We start from the raw sequence: 19,210 nt of genomic DNA, 5'->3' as shown, positions 1-19,210 counted from the left end.
AAAGGACTGCAGTGTGTTTCTGCAAAATGCAAAACGCACCGCAAAACGCTTAGGTGTGAACCTAGACTTAAGGTAGAAAACCGTTCATATTTATTGTTTTAAACTATTTATACCAGTAATGCTTAACATAAGATTATATATTAAAAACATTTTGTTCTTTTTACAGATAAATTGAAGATTTTCCAGGAACTTCTTGTCAGATTAAATATGAAGCATTTAAATGATTCCAAACTGACATTGAGTAACATCCTAGAAATCGGAGCAGAGACTCTGAGTGATGTCCATCCCCAGACCATTCAAGATGTTCCGTGGCATTTTTTGAGAAAGCTGATGGCCTTGAACAGAACTGCATTTAATACTCAGTATGGACAAGATACACAAATAATCAATTCCACTGATAACATGTTTGAGTCAATGATTGAAGGGGAAAGTAGTTCAATGGAATCCATTCACCCCCTGGATGTCCTCTGTGCTCTCCTCCATTGTTCAGACAGTTTTGTACAACAAGAGATTGTATTTAGATTGTCCGTGTGCCAGTTTGCCGTCCCTCTCCTTCTCCCTGCTGGTGACGGGTCACACTGCACCCTCATGCTTTGGGCAATGAGGGGCATTGTGAAGAAGTGGAGACCTCAGTCACTAACTGATAGGAAAAGGTTCAATGAGGAAAATGTGGTGAATATTTCCATGCCTATTTTCTCCTTCATCAGACTGGGTGACAACAAACTATCAAAATCTATAATCCTGAATCAAGTTCTTAATCCAGCCCAACAAGACCAAAACTTCTTCATACACGATGATATGGAGGAAGGACATATGGAGAGGAAAATATCTGATGGCCTTGTGGAAATGTCCTGGTATTTTCCCTGTGATAAGTCTGATGTTTTCCCAGAACCCATCGCAGTGACCAACCTACGAGGAGACCTGGAGACCAACATGAACCAATTCACATTTCTGACTCGAGTCTCATCAGCTGTATTTATATTCATTGAAAGTATTTCTGAGATACAATTCAGACTTTTATCATCCTTCAGTAACACTGACACCCAGTTTTATTTTATTGTTACTCCAGAAAAGGGGAAAAAAATAAGTGAAGAGACCTTAAAGCACATAACAAATCTAATGACAATTTTAAAGATGAGTAAAACAAATATTATTCTCAAAACCAGCACATATAATGATGCTGTACTAGTGAAAAAAATTCAGAATGGAATTCAGAATGCTTTAATAAACAGTCAGAAAGAAAGACAAAACCTGTGTAGTGCTACAAATAAAACTGAAGGACTTCATATCTTTGTTGATGAGAATTCTGCTGAATGTCAGAAAGCAAAAGCAATTGCAAATAAAATTACTTCAGTAATAAAAGATGTGGAAGGGTATAAAAAGGAAACATTGAAATTACAGGGAGATCTGTGGAAGGAATTGTCTAAAGTAGAAAAAGAACTTTGCAGAATGACGAGACAAGGGGGAAAAGATGCACAAGAATATCAATCTGAGCTCAAACAACAGATCAGATCACTCCATGAAAAACAATACAAACATGACATTCCTGTAGGCTTAGTGCATTTTACTGAAGCAATTACTGACCTCTCCAGAGCTGAAAAACATTATTTCTTGAAATGGATGAAATTTGAACTGGATTCAATTGTAAGAAATAACACTTCATTGTTGCAGGCAGAATACAAGGCAAAATGTAAAAGTAAATCAGATACGTCAGAACTTAAACAGCTGGATCAGAGGATCTCAGACAGTTCTTTAGGAATAGAACATTTCCTATGTGAGCTGGGTCAGTTTTATGAGGCTGAGTATTCCACAGTTGTTAACAAAAAGAAAAATAAAACCACAAGACAATTCACTAAACTTCCAGGAATTGCTGCTGATCTCCTACTAGATGGGTTCCCATTAGAGTTGATTGATGGTGACGCCTCTAATATTTCTTTACAATGGATAACTGATGTTCTGACTGAGCTAGACAATAAGACAGGAGGACAATGCAAAATGAGAGTAATCACAGTGCTGGGAGTGCAGAGTACAGGGAAGTCCACCCTTCTGAACACCATGTTTGGTCTGCAGTTACCAGTGGCCAGTGGACGATGCACACGAGGAGCCTTCATGACTCTCCTGAAAGTAAAAGAGAACTTCCGAGAGGAGCTGGACTGTCACTTCATCTTGGTGATTGACACTGAGCCGCTGAAATCTCCAGAGTTAGCCTCTTTGGAGGACAGTTATGAACATGACAATGAAATGGCCACACTGGTGGTGGGGTTGAGTGATATCACCATCATCAACATGGCCATGGAAAACACAACAGAAATGAAGGATATTTTACAGATTGTGGTCCATGCTTTTCTTCGGATGAAAGAAATCAGGAAGAAACCCAGCTGTCAGTTTGTACATCAGAATGTGAGTGATGTATATGCTCATGAAAAGAACATGAGAGACAGGAAGAAATTTCTAGAACAACTTGATGAAATGACAAAAGTAGCTGCAAGTATGGAGAAGAAATGTGGAATTACCTGTTTCAGTGATGTGATGGATTATGATCCTGAGAAACACAACTGGTACATTCCTGGATTGTGGCAAGGGGATCCACCAATGGCTCCGGTAAACTTTGGCTACAGTAAAAATGTTTATGAATTAAAGAAATATATGCTGGGATTTTTAAAATCTACAAATTCTAATAGAATTCAATGCAAAATCCCTGACTTCATCACATGGATAAAAAGTTTGTGGAGCTCAGTGAAACATGAGAAATTCATCTTCAGTTTCAGAAACAGTCTGGTGGCAGAAGCGTATACCAAGCTGTCTATGCATTACTCTTTGTGGGAATGGAACTTCACCAAAAAGATCCATAGCTGGATGATCACCAAAGAAACTTACATCAGAAATCAATCTGCAGCCAGTCTCAGTGCTGAGATGTGCATGCAGTTTAATAGTGATCTTCAGAGATTACTGTTAGAAGAGGAAGATACAATGCTGAAGTTACTGGAAAAATATTTTGACAGCAAATGTGAGAATGTTCATCTCATTGAACGATACAAAGAGGATTTCTTCATAAGTGTGAGATTCCTGAAGAAAGAACTGGCAAGGAATTCGCTTAATAAACTTAATGAGGCAGTTTCAATCCAGAAAGGCAAATTCAAGATTCTGGATATTCAGAAGACATCTCAGGAAGTGATAGAGAAAGAAATAACAAATCTCCTAAAAAACTGCAGAGAAAGAAATTGTGAACTTGGTGACATGGAGGCAAAGCAAAAATTTGAAGAGATGTGGAAGAAAACCCTCTCTGATTTACAAATAGAGGAACTGACAAGACGTAACATTGGACAAATGATTCTTCATCAGCAGAAGAATGAAATGGGTGTAAAGGGAGGCGGTATTAATGAAAACCTAACCAGTGTGATGAGCTTGGATGACTATGGGATCAATCCATTTGTTCCTGACAAAAGCCACGTTGAAAAGACTTTTTTTTCCACAGATCGCAATGTATTTTATACGACTCAGACACACCTGGACAAGATAGAAGGTCTTGCAATGACTCTGATAGATATATGTGACACATACATTAAAGAGAAGGCAGGCACCACAGGGGATTATGATGATACTTACTTTCAGGATTTGCTACACATGATCAATGATAAACTCAAAGACAAAACTACTCAAAAATGTCACTTTACTCCCAGGTTTGAGCTAGATGTAAAACTTTTTATCTTTGGAAAATCATCTAGAGCATTTCAGGGTTTACATGACAGGTTCATTCAAGAAAACGACCCCAAAATTTGCCTTGGAAAATTAAAACCTCAATATTTGGCCACATTTGAGAGCATATTCCATGAGAAAGATGAATGTCAGAGCAGGGCCAAAAAATTCTGTGAGCTCTGCCTGAAGCCGGCTCTAACTGATTATATTTTGCGACATCTTGGTGAGGAAATCATTGACATAATTTTACAAAGTTCTGACGGTCACATATTTAGTAGTAGAAGTGCTTTTCAGTTAACTGTGCTGGAGGACTTACTGAAGAAAAACAAATTTAAACAATATAATTCCTACATTAATGATTATAAGACCTTTTTGAAAGACTGGATCTCTCAGTACATTACTGAGAAATACTGGAATCCAGAAACTCTAAAACCCTTAGAAGAAAAAGTTTTACATCCAGTCATTGAAAAAATTAAATATGTTCTGAAGAGTGAGGAATGTGTGAAAACAGAGACCATTGTGACATTTCTGGAAAGTTTCTGCAAGTCACTAGACAAAGAAATAGTGATCTCACAGAATGAAATGACAGTGATCACTTTCCACAATACAGTAAATGTCAGCCAGTTCTCTGAGGCCATTCTTTACTATCTTCCCAAGCAGGATATTTTATCAGATGCGGAATTGTTGAACATTGAACGCCTTCTCTCCAGAGTCACACTGAAGCCTCAGGAGGAATTGTTGAAGAAAGTGATTGGTTGCGGTAAGCAGTGTCCATTCTGTAAGGTCCCCTGTGAGAATGCTGGAGGTGATCACCAGGAGCACGCTGCATCCCTCCACAAACCCCGGGGACTGGGAAGATACAGATTGATCGAAGATGAGACTTTAGTCACTGGCATTTGTTCCACTGCTGTGGTATCTAACAATACATTTAGAAATTCTGACACAGAAGAAAAAGATCACCCATATAAAGACTATCGTAAATACTATCCAGATTGGCTAATTCAGCCTGACCCCAGCCTCAAATCCTCAGATTACTGGAAATACATTTTTGTACTTTTTAATGATGATTTTGCACGGAGATATTCTGCAAAACCAGCTGAACTTCCAAAAGACTGGATGGAAATCACAGAAGAACAGGCTCTTGCAAGTTTACAGGAATCTTTTAAAATCAAATGAAAATGACATGACTGTATTTGTGTCATCACTCACATATACAATATATATGTTGGTTTTGAACATTGCAGATTTATTTTTCTGAATATAGTTTTAGTATGGTGACTCTCATTAGCCTGAGGCTGCATTCACATTTGAGCGATTTGTAGCTTTGAAGCTCCAAGCTCCAAAAACACTCAAATAAAAAATCAATTGTTCTCTATGGTGTTCAATCTTGATAGCACAAAGAGGCACCATAGGGAACAACTGATTTTTTAAGTTTGAGCATTGTTGGAGCTTTGAGTTTCAGGCTTCAAATCACTCAATTGTGAATGTAGCTTAAGATCCTCATCTTTATACTCTGATATCTGCACCAAAAAAGTCTCCTGCAATTAGAAAGGACTGATGCCGTTGAACAAAAAAGAAAAAAAATTGGTATGGGAATATTATTAGTATTATTAGTATTATAGAGGATTTATATGCCAACAGTTTGCTCAATGCTTTACATAATGAAGATAGACATTACCATTACAATACAATTTAATACAGTAGGAATCAGAGGGCCCTGCTCGTTAGAGCTGACAATCTAAAACAATATGTTCTACAAGTTGTAACAACCACCCCAAAAGTTTGCATATTTTAGTAGCTACTGTACAAAAATGAGAAAGAAAAATGACCAGAGAAGCAATGACCAAGGAAAAACATTCTAATGCAAAAGGATCTTACATACAGTACAATCCTCCATCACCAGACACCGCCTGTCCAATAGCCAAAGTGCCATGTCAGTTTGGAGTTCTTTTCTGACTTCAAAAAATACAAAATGATCCATGTGATCTGCTGAAGAGTATTTTTTTTATAGAAGCAGGTGATTTTAGTATGACATATTTTATGGCTTTTGCTTACTTAAAAGCTTCATAATTAAACTGAAAAAAAAAACATCTATCAGGTTTAACCTCTAACTAAAACCAAGCACCTTACATCTTCACAAAGATTACTTGATGTAGACAATGGAAAAAATCATCACATGCAAAGAGCAGATCCCTTCCAAATCCCTGATTTTGAGTGGTCAATGGAACAGGAATAGAAAGGAGTCATTCAAGGTGACACTTTTTGCAGGAACAGCCATCTCATTTTGCAGAGTTTCTTCATTTCCTGTTGTGTCCATGAGGAAGGACGTGAAAGTGGATCTCCATAATGCCAAAGGAATGGCCAAAAAAAAAACCTTACATGGATTTGAACCTTATAGTAACAATGTTTTCCACTTGATTATATGGGACATTTTCATGTTTACACAAGGTGTTCATACGCTTTTAGCCCATTAAAATCAACATTAGTCTTTCATAAATCCATACTATCATTTATTTTATTCATTTCTAGCTAGCTTCCATTTATGAAATTATTTTATACCACATCTTATAAATGTCTCTTATCAATGCTGCAGATATCTTTCCAACACGGGAAGCAAATATTACAGCTCTATGCTTACAGCTCCTTTTAAAAAATGATACTGTGATGGCTTTACATCAGTCTATTGATGCTGAATCATTCATTTATAAGTGTGTAAATGGCAACGAAGACTTAGAAATGATCCGGCTTAGCAATTCTAGGACTCATGAATGCCAACATTCTGGTCTAGGCACATCAATCACAATTATTTTGTGTAGTTGTTTCTGAACTATATGACTGTTAAGCCACAGCGGAGCATTATTCTTTGTGCCAGAGACGTCATCATACTTTATATCAGTACCACCATTTTCCTTTTGATCACTGAGACATTCAATGAAATTGATCTCCTTTGTCTGTAATGAAAAGTCCAGCATTGTAATTTTTCAAATATTTGTATTTTGTTATAATTTTTTGTAATGGTATTGGCTTACTATCATTAGCAATGTGCCTTCCATGTTACGCTTTTTCCAGCCTGATTTCCCTATGCTATTTTTTCTAACCTGTGTATCTGTGGAACAATGAAAATTATTTAGAAAGTGTTCACAATAAATGGATTTGGAACCTTCTAATTGATGTCGGGTCTTTTGTTTGCAATTTTAACTCCTTATCTATGTGCTGAAGTGCGCTTCTGAAAATGGGTAATTACGGAACGCTATTCATTTATAAAGAATGCAGTTATGTAGTCAATAAAAGAAAGCATTTAATTAGGTTTAATTCACAAAGCTGACGCAACAGGATAAAGATACTTATTTTCAAATAAGTGACAGTTATTTTTATTTGAGTCTAATAATATTTGAAAACAAGACATGCTGCTAAAATAATGATTCTTATCCGTATGTTAAAGCTTAGTAAATTGAGTTTCATGTATTTTACACACAACTAGTTTCATTAATATTATTATCATCACTTTTGTTTAGTTTTTTTATTGTGGGGGTTTCCTAGGTGCTGACTATATGTTGTATTGTTAGTGTTCTTTTTTTCAGGGGAATAAGTAAATATTCTAGCTGCCAGGATAGTTAATCTTGTGGATTATTTAAAGTGTTTTACATATTTTTTCTTGTTTTTTTTTTTGCAGTGAGGATTAACATGACGGAGGTTTTTGGTTTTGTCAGAAATAGAGAAGTCAATTTGAGCGATGTGTTTAATGTTGAAGTGAGGGAAACTCACAATAATTTAAAGGGTGCTTTTAGGAAGGTAGGACATGCTATGCAGAATCAAGTCCATTTATGGTGGGGCATAGTCACATTGGAAAGATATTTTGCAGAAAGTATCACACCTACACTCTCTTGTGGAATGGAAAGAGTTTTTTAGTATCTGTTAGAAAGAGAAGTTATTACAACTACTTACCGTATATACTCGAGTATAAGCCAAGTTTTTCAGCACATTTTTTGTGCTGAAAAACGCCCCCCTCGGCTTATACTCGAGTCAACGTCTCCAGGTGTGGGCGGGATGACATGCCGTCCCTGTCATCTGGACACACCCCCGGGATCAATCCTCGCCGGTGATTGGCCGCCGGAACTGTAGCTCAGGAGAGGCACACAGGCGCCCAATCACCGGCGAGGAGGTGGAGCTTGGAGAGGAGGAGCCAAGCGGCACCGCGAAGATCGAGCGAGTGAAGAGGAAGAGAGCGGCCGGAGAAGGAAGACATCTGACCGGTAAGTGTGTACCATGGGAGAGGGAGGGAGCGAGCGAGCCCAGGCTGGAGCAGGGGTCACTATTCCTCCCCCCCACTGACACCAACGATGGGGCACTATTCCTCCCCCCACTGACACCAACGATGGGGCACTATTCCTCCCCCCACTGACACCAACGATGGGGCACTATTCCTCCCCCCACTTACACCAACGATGGGGCACTATTCCTCCCCCCACTGACACCACCGGCTTATACTCGAGTCAATAGTTTTTCCCAGTTTTTTGTGGTAAAATTAGGTACCTTGGCTTATATTTGGTTCGGCTTATACTCGAGTATATACGGTATCCAGCATAAAAAGAGAAAATTGGATAAAGTGAAAACTAATATCAAAGAATTCAAAGAGAAAATGAAAACTGTTTAAACATTTGCAAAAATATTTGAAATCCAAACAGTTGCAGGAACATCCTACTAAAAAGGACCTAGATATTAAGAAAAATAAAACATAGAACATTCCTGAGGGATGTTAAAGCAGTTATTTTTTTTTTCCTATCAAGCAGTGTGGCTGTTCCCCAACTTCATAAATATGCTCAGTGATAAATGCCCAAAAAAATCCCCTTCCTTAAATGATAAACAAACAGTAGATTCCAATTAAAGTCCAAAATATAAAATTGTGAAAAAATCAAAATTGTGAAAAAATCAAAAATGTCCAATGGACATTTTTGATTTTTTCACAATTTAGATTTTTTCACAATTTTATATTTTGGACTTTAATTGGAATCTACTGTTTGTTTATAGTTTAAGGAAGGGGATTTTTTTGGGCATTTATTTATCACTGAGCATATCTATGTTAATATTTGTGCACCTCTAACGGTAGAGGTGAAGTGTGCTTGAAAGTAATTGGGTAGTAATAGTGATTTATATTTATTGTTCCCCAACTTCAATTGATCAGCTGATTTTTTTTTCTAGAGGTGAGGTCTAAGCTCATACTCACCTGAGCTGCTGGTCCTACAGAAAACCACACACCCCCATGGTCCAGCAGTGAACTGTTCCTGTCTTTGGAAAGTGAATTGAGCATGCTGACATCAGGAACAGTCCATTTACAAGACCACTGTACTGCGGGGGGTGGGGGCAGGAACTGAAAGGACCGGTCCTGGGGAGGATTGGCAGGTTAGGTGAGTATATCTTCTGTGTCCTCTCCCCTAGAACAAACAAGCATTTAACCCATGCAGTGTGTACACACATTTCCCAGATCTCTGCTTTATTGACCATAAAACAAGGACGGTATACAGGTGGCAAGCAAATACTTGTAATTCAGCAGTCTTCCCCAAGAGGAATATTTTCATTGAGGAAAAAATAAGTTCCAGAGAACTTAAGCCCATTTATGAGATCATCAACAAAGAAACAATTAACATTAATCAACAGAGTAATTTGAGAGATAGTCCCATTACTAACAGAAATAGAATTGGGTCTTCTGGATACAATGTTCTAATCTACAACAGGAACATAAATAAGAGAGAAGAGGGCATCACCATCTAAGTGTAGATGATTTATTAAAGCTCAGGATTAAAAATAATAGATGGACTCACAAATGACCCAGAACTGCAACCATATCATTACAACCATCGTCATCATCTGAGGTGTCAGTGTGGGATAAATTGTGGTAACTAAAGCCCAATAGCAGAGTTCACCAGGGAAGCCCTAGACTCTCCCTGGGAAAAAAATATAACAGTCAGCATGCTACAGAAAAGTTGGAGATGAGAGACACCGAAAGTGAATTACAAATTCCAAACAAGAAAGAGATGGCAGATATGTTCAAGAATCTAGAAAAAACATTAAAGCATGAAATGACAGGTATACGAAGTGATTTGGGCTGGATGCTATAGAGGGTGGAGGAGACGGAGGAAAGAGTTAAAAGCCATGCTCAATATATTACTGATTTGGAGAAAAGGACAATGGAAATTAGGAAAGATCAAAAAAAGTTGTTGTACAGAATGGAAGTACAAGAAAACAGGGAAAGGAGAAACAACATTAGGGTGAGAGGAGTTCCGGAATCGGTAAAGGGAGAAGAAACACGAGGCCTTATCTGTAAAATATTAAACTCCATTATGGACAGATCAGAAACAGAAAAGATTAACCTGGAAGGTGTTTTCAGGATAGGAAAAAAATCAACAAGGAAGTGGAAAAGAGAAACCAAGAGATATACCGGTAATAGTCCAATTTCAGAAATGGGCAGATAAAGAAGAAGTATGGAGAAAGATTAAGCCAAGATCAAGTATTAAATATGGAGAAATTATTATACAGATTTTTGCAGACTTAACACCAGAGACACTATGGAGGAGAAGATCTCTAAAACCCCTGTTAGAGCAGATGATAAAGCAAAAGGTGCACTACAGATGGGGTATGCCGGAGTGCCTAATTGGATGGAAGAACGGAGTTACAGCTCAATTGAGATTTCCTGAGGACTTAAGAGACTTCTGTGATAGACTTGAGTTACAAATGATGGAGGTCCCTGGCTGGGAGGTGGAAGAAGGTGGCTTAGGAGGTGGAGAGAGAGAGGAGTGGCAGTTTGTTAGAAGGGGGAGATAGAGAATCGAGGGAGGGCGCTGGGTGGGAAAAAACTTTTCTCTTTTTTTTTTTCCATCCAGCTTGACGCCACCCCTCTCTCTCTCTTTTCCTCTTTCAGGACCTCAAGAAAGGTGGGAACAGATCGAATTGACGATGGAGATAGTTTTGGGGTATCTGAGGTGGTGGGAGGTGTGGGGATCTGTCCATGGTTGGAGTTCAACCCCAAGGAGGTAATCTATGGTGGGTTTGGTCCCTCAAAAGATATACAGGCAAAACGTAAGCCTAAAGGATGGGAGGGGTGGGAGGGAGGGGAGAGGTGGACAGGGGGGTGGAGGGATGAGGGAGGGATGGAGGGAGGATAAGAGGTTGGATAGTTTGGAGGAAGAGAAGAGTAATAGGGGCAGAGAGAGAGAGAGAGAGAGGATAAGATAGAGAGAAGGGAAAAGATATAAAGGAAATGGAAGATCTAAGATTTATAACCTATAATGTAAACGGGTTGTGTTGTCCAGGGAAAAGATTTAAATTATATAAGGAACTACAACATAGAGCAGCATCAGTGGCTTTCCTACAGGAAACGCATTTTGAATTGAAGTCAAATGTAAAGTTGAATTCTAGATATTACCCGTTATGGTACTATGCAGATTCCCCGGTTAAGAGAGCAAAAGGGGGTAGCTATAGGATTTGCAAAAAATATAAGGTTTGAGTTGGAAGAAAGAGAGACAGACCCGAAGGGGAGGTTTTTATTTCTGAGAGGTAAAATACAAGATATTGAATGTACAGTTGCTAATATTTATTGCCCTAATAAGAAGCCGGAGATATTCCTGAAAATTTTTTTAAAAAGATTGATGGATTTTAGAAAGGGGTATTTGATAGTAGCTGGGGACTTTAATTTATGTATGGACCCACAAATGGATACTACTTCATCTATACAAAGAGAGGGTAGTAAGTCCCTAAGAGTATTGAAGAAAGAGATGAGGGAGTATCAGCTGGTGGACGGTTGGAGAATTATGCACATGAACGATAGAGACTATTCCTTCTTCTCAAGGGCCCATGAGATGTATTCTAGACTGGACTACATACTGATAGATCACCGATTAATAGAGTCTTTGGTTAGAGTGACAATAGAGGTAATGCCACTCTCAGACCATGCCCCGGTTGTAATGAAAATAGGATGGGGAAGAAGGCCTCCAGGTGGTTCGATGTGGCGGTTGAATGAGGCTCTCCTAATGGATCCAGAGACTGAGCGAATGATTAGAGAGGAAATTAACCTCCTTGGCGGTATGATTCTTTCTGATTTTTTGTGCTGAAAGCGGTACCATTTTTTTGCATGGAAATATGTAGTTTTTTATTGTAGGCTGTAATTTTTAGGAATAACTCACTGAAATCTGTCCGAACAAGAGTCTAGTAAACATCCCGGGTATGATAAAATTTGAAACACAAAATCATAAATTATAATTTAATAAATAATCATAAAAAATAATAATATAATAATAATAAATGTAATTCAATAATATAATCAAACCAAAAACACTGAAATTTGAAATACAGAGGCAAATTCGCACATCGCTGAGCAAAGTCGCAAAATTGTTTTCAGTGTCTGATGAGGAATTTCCCCCACAAATCATTATCACTCAATTCTGCAAGTGGTTCTGATTTACTATCGCTGTTCTAAAACCGCTTTTGACGTAAAGGGACGCTTTTTGGACGCCATGGACTTTTCTAAGTTTCCAGGCAGAAAGAACATTCAAAATGCAGGCAGGGCACCGGACAAAGCACGCGGGACAAAATGTATGTGAAATGCATTGAAATAGCAATGACAGCAAAAATGACATTTTTAAAAAAATTCAAATTTCCCACCGGTTCGTCCCGACGTCACAGGGACCGGAACACGGAAGCCGGATGCCGGCATCGGCCGGAGGAGATGGCCGGGGACGCTGGAGGGGACAGATCGCGGGAGCGAAGGACAAGGTAAGTGCTGCAGGGACCCCCAGAGAACGCCGCATGGTAAGCCCGAGTGTAGCTCGGGGGGGTTACCGCTCTTGGTATAGAAATTTTACCCCGAGCTACACTCGGGAATACCGCTAAGGAGGTTAAGAGATATTTTGAGGAAAATGAAACGGGAGAGATATCGGAGGCTACAGTGTGGGAGGCCCATAAGGTATACATAAGGGGAGTCCTTATTGCAATTGGGGCTAGAAAGAAAAGGGAAAGGAGAGAGAAGATCAGTAGGCTCCTAAAAGAACTGGCGGATGTTGAACAATTGCATAAAAAGAATATAACGAAAGAGATAATGCAGAAGGTAAAGGAAAAGAAAGAGGAATTCGAGATTATGATGGAGGAAGAGAAGAAGAGAGTCTTTAACAAAGTATTATGCGAAGAATATAGATGGGGGGATAAAACAGGAAAGTTTTTGATGAGAGCTTTGAGGAAAAAGAAAAATAGGAATTATATAGAGAAAATAAAGAACCCCAAGGGAGAACTGGTGCACTCAACTAAAGATATTGCGAAGGTGTTTAGGGATTATTATAGCAAACTTTATAATATTGCCCCTCAAGATTCAATATGTAAGCATGTGTAACTGTCACATGTGTGCACCTTTGTAAGCAAACATGGGGGGAGGGGCACATTTTTTTTTTTTTTACACTGTCACTGGGGTCAAAAGTTCCCTTAAAAGCATTCGCTCACATCAAGATTGGTGTGCCTGAATGCTTTTATTTTGTAAAACCGGCACCATGTATTTCCGAGTAAACCACAAATGATGTCAGGTCAACGCTTCCAGTTTACTATGTAATAGAGCCAAACAAAGACAATCCAGTCTTTGCCCAGCTGTGTGACCAGCCACCGGCAGTGCTGGGACTCCTGGTGGGAAGGGACCTCCCGTTAAAGCCACGGAAGATGCCGCTCCTTCTGCTTGTAAAAGCAATCAGGGCAGCTAACTAGCTGCTTGAATGTTGTCTCTAAACAACGGTACCAGGGTGATGCCTGCAGCTGTGGGCAACATCCCGGTACAGCCACTTGAAAACCAGTGACGTGCCAAGTACATGAATGGTCGGCGAGTGGATTATATTATATATTTTTTCTTTTATTTAAAGTGTTACTAAACCCGGTGAATGCAGGGTCCGGGGAGAGCAGATATAGTGAATGCAGGGTCCGGGGAGAGCGGATATAGTGAATGCAGGGTCCGGGGAGAGCAGATATAGTGAATGCAGGGTCCGGGGAGAGCAGATATAGTGAATGCAGGGTCCGGGGAGAGCGGATATAGTGAATGCAGGGTCCGGGGAGAGCAGATATAGTGAATGCAGGGTCCAGGAGAGTAGATATAGTGAATGCGGGGTCCGGGGAGAGTGGTTATAGTGAATGCAAGGTCCGGGGAGAGCGGATATAGTGAATGCAGGGTCCGGGAGAGTAGATATAGTGAATGCGGGGTCCGGGGAGAGCGGATATAGTGAATGCAGGGTCCGGGAGAGTAGATATAGTGAATGCGGGGTCCGGGGAGAGCGGATATAGTAAATGCAGGGTCCGGGGAGAGTGGATACAGTGAATGCAGGGTCCGGGGAGAGCGGATATAGTGAATGCAGGGTCCGGGGAGAGCAGATATAGTGAATGCAGGGTCCGGGGAGACCAGATATAGTGAATGCAGGGTCCGGGGAGAGCGGATATAGTGAATGCGGGGTCCGGGGAAAGTGGATATAGTGAATGTGGGGTCCGGGGAGAGCAGATATAGTGAATGCGGGGTCCGGGGAGAGCGGATATAGTGAATGCGGGGTCCGGGAGAGCAGATATAGTGAATGCGGGGTCCGGGGAGAGCGGATACAGTGAATGCAGGGTCTGGGAAGAGCGGATATAGTGAATGCGGGGGCCGGGGAGAGCGGATACAGTGAATGCAGGGTCCGGGGAGAGCGGATATAGGGAATGCGGGGTCTGGGGAGAGCGGATATAGTGAATGCAGGGTCCGGGGAGAGCGGATATAGTGAATGCGGGGTCCGGGGAAAGTGGATATAGTGAATGTGGGGTCCGGAGAGAGCAGATATAGTGAAGGCGGGGTCCGGGGAGAGCGGATATAGTGAATGCAGGGTCCGGGGAGAGCGGATATAGTGAATGCAGGGTCCGGGGAGAGCAGATATAGTGAATGCAGGGTCCAGGAGAGTAGATATAGTGAATGCGGGGTCCGGGGAGAGTGGTTATAGTGAATGCAAGGTCCGAGGAGAGCGGATATAGTGAATGCAGGGTCTGGGAGAGTAGATATAGTGAATGCGGGGTCCGGGGAGAGCGGATATAGTAAATGCAGGGTCCGGGGAGAGTGGATACAGTGAATGCAGGGTCCGGGGAGAGCGGATATAGTGAATGCAGGGTCCGGGGAGAGCAGATATAGTGAATGCAGGGTCCGGGGAGACCAGATATAGTGAATGCAGGGTCCGGGGAGAGCGGATATAGTGAATGTGGGGTCCGGGGAAAGTGGATATAGTGAATGTGGGGTCCGGGGAGAGCAGATATAGTGAATGCGGGGTCCGGGGAGAGCAGATATAGTGAATGCGGGGTCCGGGGAGAGCGGATACAGTGAATGCAGGGTCCGGGGAGAGCGGATACAGTGAATGCAGGGTCCGGGAAGAGCGGATATAGTGAATGCGGGGGCCGGGGAGAGCGGATACAGTGAATGCAGGGTCCGGGGAGAGCGGATATAGGGAATGCGGGGTCTGGGGAGAGCGGATATAGTGAATGCAGGGTCCAGGGAGAGCGGATATAGTGAATGCGGGGTCTGGGGAGAGCGGATATAGGGAATGCGGGGTCTGGGGAGAGCGGATATAGTGAATGCAGGGTCCAGGGAGAGCGGATATAGTGAATGCGGGGTCCGGGGAGAGCGGATATAGTGAATGCAGGGTGCGGAGAGAGAGGATATAGTGAATACAGGGTGCGGGGAGAGCGGATATAGTGAATGCAGGGTGCGGGGAGAGCGGATATAGTGAATGCGGGGTCCGGGGAGAGCAGATACACAGAACGCAGAGTCCTGGGTTTAGTAACAGATTAACTTTATTGATATCACAAGGCGACTAAGACAACATCTAAAGTGATAGCATTGGGCAAATGGCAGGTCCTCTTTATGGAGACATTGGGGGTCTATTAGACCCCCGATGTCTCCCCTTCCATCCACTGTAGCTAATCAAGCACATATTGTGCTTGATTATTACTGCTGACTTGGATGGTATTTTTGGCTGTTGTAGCCCTGTGAGGTAACCACACCAGAAAGCAAGCATGTGCTGAAGTTCTTACTTACTTCTTGGTCAGTGTAATACATTATGACTGTAAAGAAAAAAAAAGCACATTTTCTCCTCTTTTTCCTCCTTCTCACATATAATGAAGATGATGATGATGATGATTATGATGATTTATCTTCCTGTTGTAGGCTCACCCCTCTTCCTGAAGTGAAGTATTGCTGCCTGTTACACAAAGGTTGGGTTGTACTTGTTGTTTTCTGCATCACATTGTTTTGTAGATTTTGATCTTTGAAAGTGGAAGTAAACTTTTCCTCACACGACCCAAGTTTGTGGAGGACCTACAACAGATAGTTTCTCCAGAAGCTTTGAACCATCCAATCCGGAGCCCAGGATGTCCCTGCAGCTAGGACTGTTCCACCCCAGTGCAGGGCAGGGATGAGGTTTAGGCTTCTGTCATTGATATTTCCCATTTGGAGACGGAGAAGAGAAGCAGCGTGATCGGTCTGTTAGTGGGAAGATGGCCATCGGGTTCTTCTGGTGTAAGACATCATCCTCACTCTGCATATGTACTGTATGTGGAAGGACAGCCAGCACTTGGTGTTGGTATTGTGGTGACGTCCAGTAAGGAGAAAGTGGAGAAGGACAAATGTTTGCTCTCGGATTTCAGTATCTATTACTAATAGTGATTGCAATTCCACCTGTTCTCCAGAAATTCACATCCTGTGCCAATAAATGCTATAAATAGATGTAGCGGAAATGTTTGTTGACAAATATCACTGAATGACATTATGTAATTGCACATTATCATGTGATAATAATAAAAAAAAGTTTATATAGAGAAAAAAATATTATCCAGCTGCTTGAGATCATTTTAAAACAAAACCTTGTCTGCATGCAAGTGTTGCTTGGTAATACCGAACAAATGTACAAATGATATGATTTTATTTGATTTTTGTTTAAACACTTGTAGGGAACTGTTATTTTATACACTAGTTGTGGTTTGTTTACGTTCATATACAGCCACTACCATAGAGGTCCCATTACAGACAAGTCCCTAGGTGTGCTTCCTGCCCCTGCAAGGAGGTCAAGAAACCCCAGGATGTTATATAGTTGTTTTTCCAGGAAGTATCAGGCAGAGGGTATCAGCCTGCCATGTGCTGTGTATCTGGGGGGAACTGTATAGTGATTCTGTGAGTAATGATCCAGATTAACAATGCTGCTATCCATCTAGTTCAGCAATGGGCAAACTGTGGCCCGCGGGCCGTATACGGCCCGGCGGACCTTTTAATCCGGCCCGCGGAGCTAGGCTCCCGCTAGGCTCCTCTCACAGTCCGCCCTGAAGACCGGTGTAGCATGAAAATCTGTCTCCTATGAGGATCTGTCCCCCTCGACGTATCTGCGCATGTGCCGGAGATCGCCGATCGGCTGCTAATGCCTGAATGCCTGGCACATGCGCAGATACGTCGAGGGGGACAGATCCTCATAGGAGACAGATTTTCATGCTACACCGGAACGACGCGGGAACACGGCGAGAGGAACGCGCGGAGCAAAGGTAAGTGAATTGACACAGGGGGGACTTGGGGACTTAATATGGGGGATGAATTAATATGGGGGATGAATTAATATGGGGAATGAATTACTATAGGGGGGATGAATTACTATATGGGGGATGAATTACTATAGGGGGGATGAATTACTATATGGGGGATTAATTACTATGCTTACTATGGGGGATGAATTACTATGCTTACTATGGGGGAATATTACTATACTTACTATGGATGACACATACACATCATTCATCTACTCTTGGTCCGGCCCCCGGGTCCAATATATGAACCCATTGCGGCCCTCAAGTCAAAAAGTTTGCCCACCCCTGATCTAGTTGTTACTGAAGCAGATTAGGTCTGCCTCTGTTATATTTCAACTTCTGTATTGGAACCCTAATATCTCTGTAAGAGAGAGATTTGTGGTTCATTATCATTATTCTATTTACACTGCAGAATCCTTATAGTTGTATATATATATATATATATATATATATATATATATATATATATATATATATATCAGTGTTTTCACCTGCATAAGACTGTCAGGTGAACTTTCTGTTAATTGCAGTGTATCTTTGCAGCCTCTTTGCTTAAAGCCATAGCACCCTTATTGGTCTGGATCTCCCTTTAGCTAGGATTAGCATAGGGAGCGTTGGATAGATTAGGCTAGAGGTAGGTTAGGCATTCGACGGCCACTTAGACAGATAGAGGCCCGGTTGCAGTGACAGCCCAGTTTAGGGATAGGGACTAAGAGTAAGGAGAGATAGGGAATTGTATCCTTTTAGGTGATGCATCGCTGATCTTCAGACAAGCAGTGCAATCATCCGCATAGAACGTGTTACTTGGACGCCATCACAGCATCTGAAGTGGAAGCGTGCATCTTATTGACTCTCACCTCTCCAGGGGCCCCTGCAACCGGACTGCGCTATAACCCATGGTTGGAGGTATTCTGTATACTACATGCACATATACCCGGGTATAATTGCAACCTCCCAATTTATGGTCAATTGTAATTCCTGAATGCTATTCTTATGCATCCTGTTTTATGTGGCTGCTTTATATAAACTTTACATTAATCTCATACAGGTGTGGTGACATGTTTTCATGTTAGAAATATAAGCTGGGTGCATTAATACTGCTATGTATAGTTACTGTAAGTTGTCTACCTGTTACATTCCTAGAAAGGGGTGAGTCTCCTCAATTGCAGGATCCCTATTCTAGGTGGAGGCACTGCCATTTGTATTATCACAACCCCCTCTTCCATATAGCGAAGGCTCAGGATTGCCTACTCATATACAGGTTAGCGCCATAGCTTGTTTGGTGTGGGCCATTTCACATAACCCCCCCCAAAACAGGGCTACACACTGAATAGGAGTACAGTGGCTACAACATATTTAAAACATGATATATTCTGCTTGGCAAGTAATGTAAAGAGTGCAAACTGTAACATGGGGCTTTTAGACAGCTGAACCAACTGCGTTCCGCTGACCTGTACTTCCTCCCTATACATGTGTAGCACCCCTATAGGTAGCTAGGGGGAGCTAACTAAGTTTTTTTTTTTGAGAGGAAGACTGAGTAGCAGCCTGAGAATGAGTCAATGGGCCAAATTTGGGTCAGGTCTGAGGGCTCTGCAGTTCAGTTCCCTGATACCGCCCCCTGCTCTATAAACTCGAAGAAGATTCTAGAAGGCAGTGTGTGGGGGTGAGGAGGAGCTGGCCTGCACACTTAAAGGACTCTGGCCAATCCCCAAGCAGGGGACAGGGCAGGAGGTTTGGCATGGGGGACAGGGCAGTCTTTAAGTATGATAGAGCCAGCTCAGCAGCAGGAGAGTTTGGGTGGCAGATGTGAGAGAGGCTGAGGTACAGTAGCCTAGGAGGGGGCCCAGTGGGAAGAGGCCTACCTACAGGCTGGGACCTGGAAAGGAGGATCACTCTGCCCTACCGGTCTCCA

The 19,210-nt window shown here is 41.7% G+C and overlaps 1 protein-coding gene across 1 annotated transcript in view; it reads left to right on the top strand.

Annotated features, from left to right (window-relative positions):
* The window catches only part of LOC149435006 (interferon-induced very large GTPase 1-like), a 35,667-nt gene extending 30,666 nt beyond the window's left edge, over nt 1–5,001 (top strand). Inside the window, exon 2 of the mRNA XM_089663100.1 lies at nt 167–5,001. Coding sequence (XP_089519226.1) covers nt 167–4,872 — 4,706 coding nt within the window. The 3' untranslated portion in view covers nt 4,873–5,001. The remainder of the gene's footprint in view (nt 1–166) is intronic.
* The last annotated feature ends 14,209 nt before the right edge of the window (nt 5,002–19,210 follow it).

The sequence above is a fragment of the Staurois parvus genome, unplaced genomic scaffold (assembly GCF_062004578.1).
Source record: "Staurois parvus isolate SC_StPar_1 unplaced genomic scaffold, SC_StPar_1.0 ptg001626l, whole genome shotgun sequence".
Classification (NCBI taxonomy): Eukaryota; Metazoa; Chordata; class Amphibia; order Anura; family Ranidae; genus Staurois; species Staurois parvus.
This window is presented reverse-complemented; position numbering and strand designations above follow the sequence as displayed.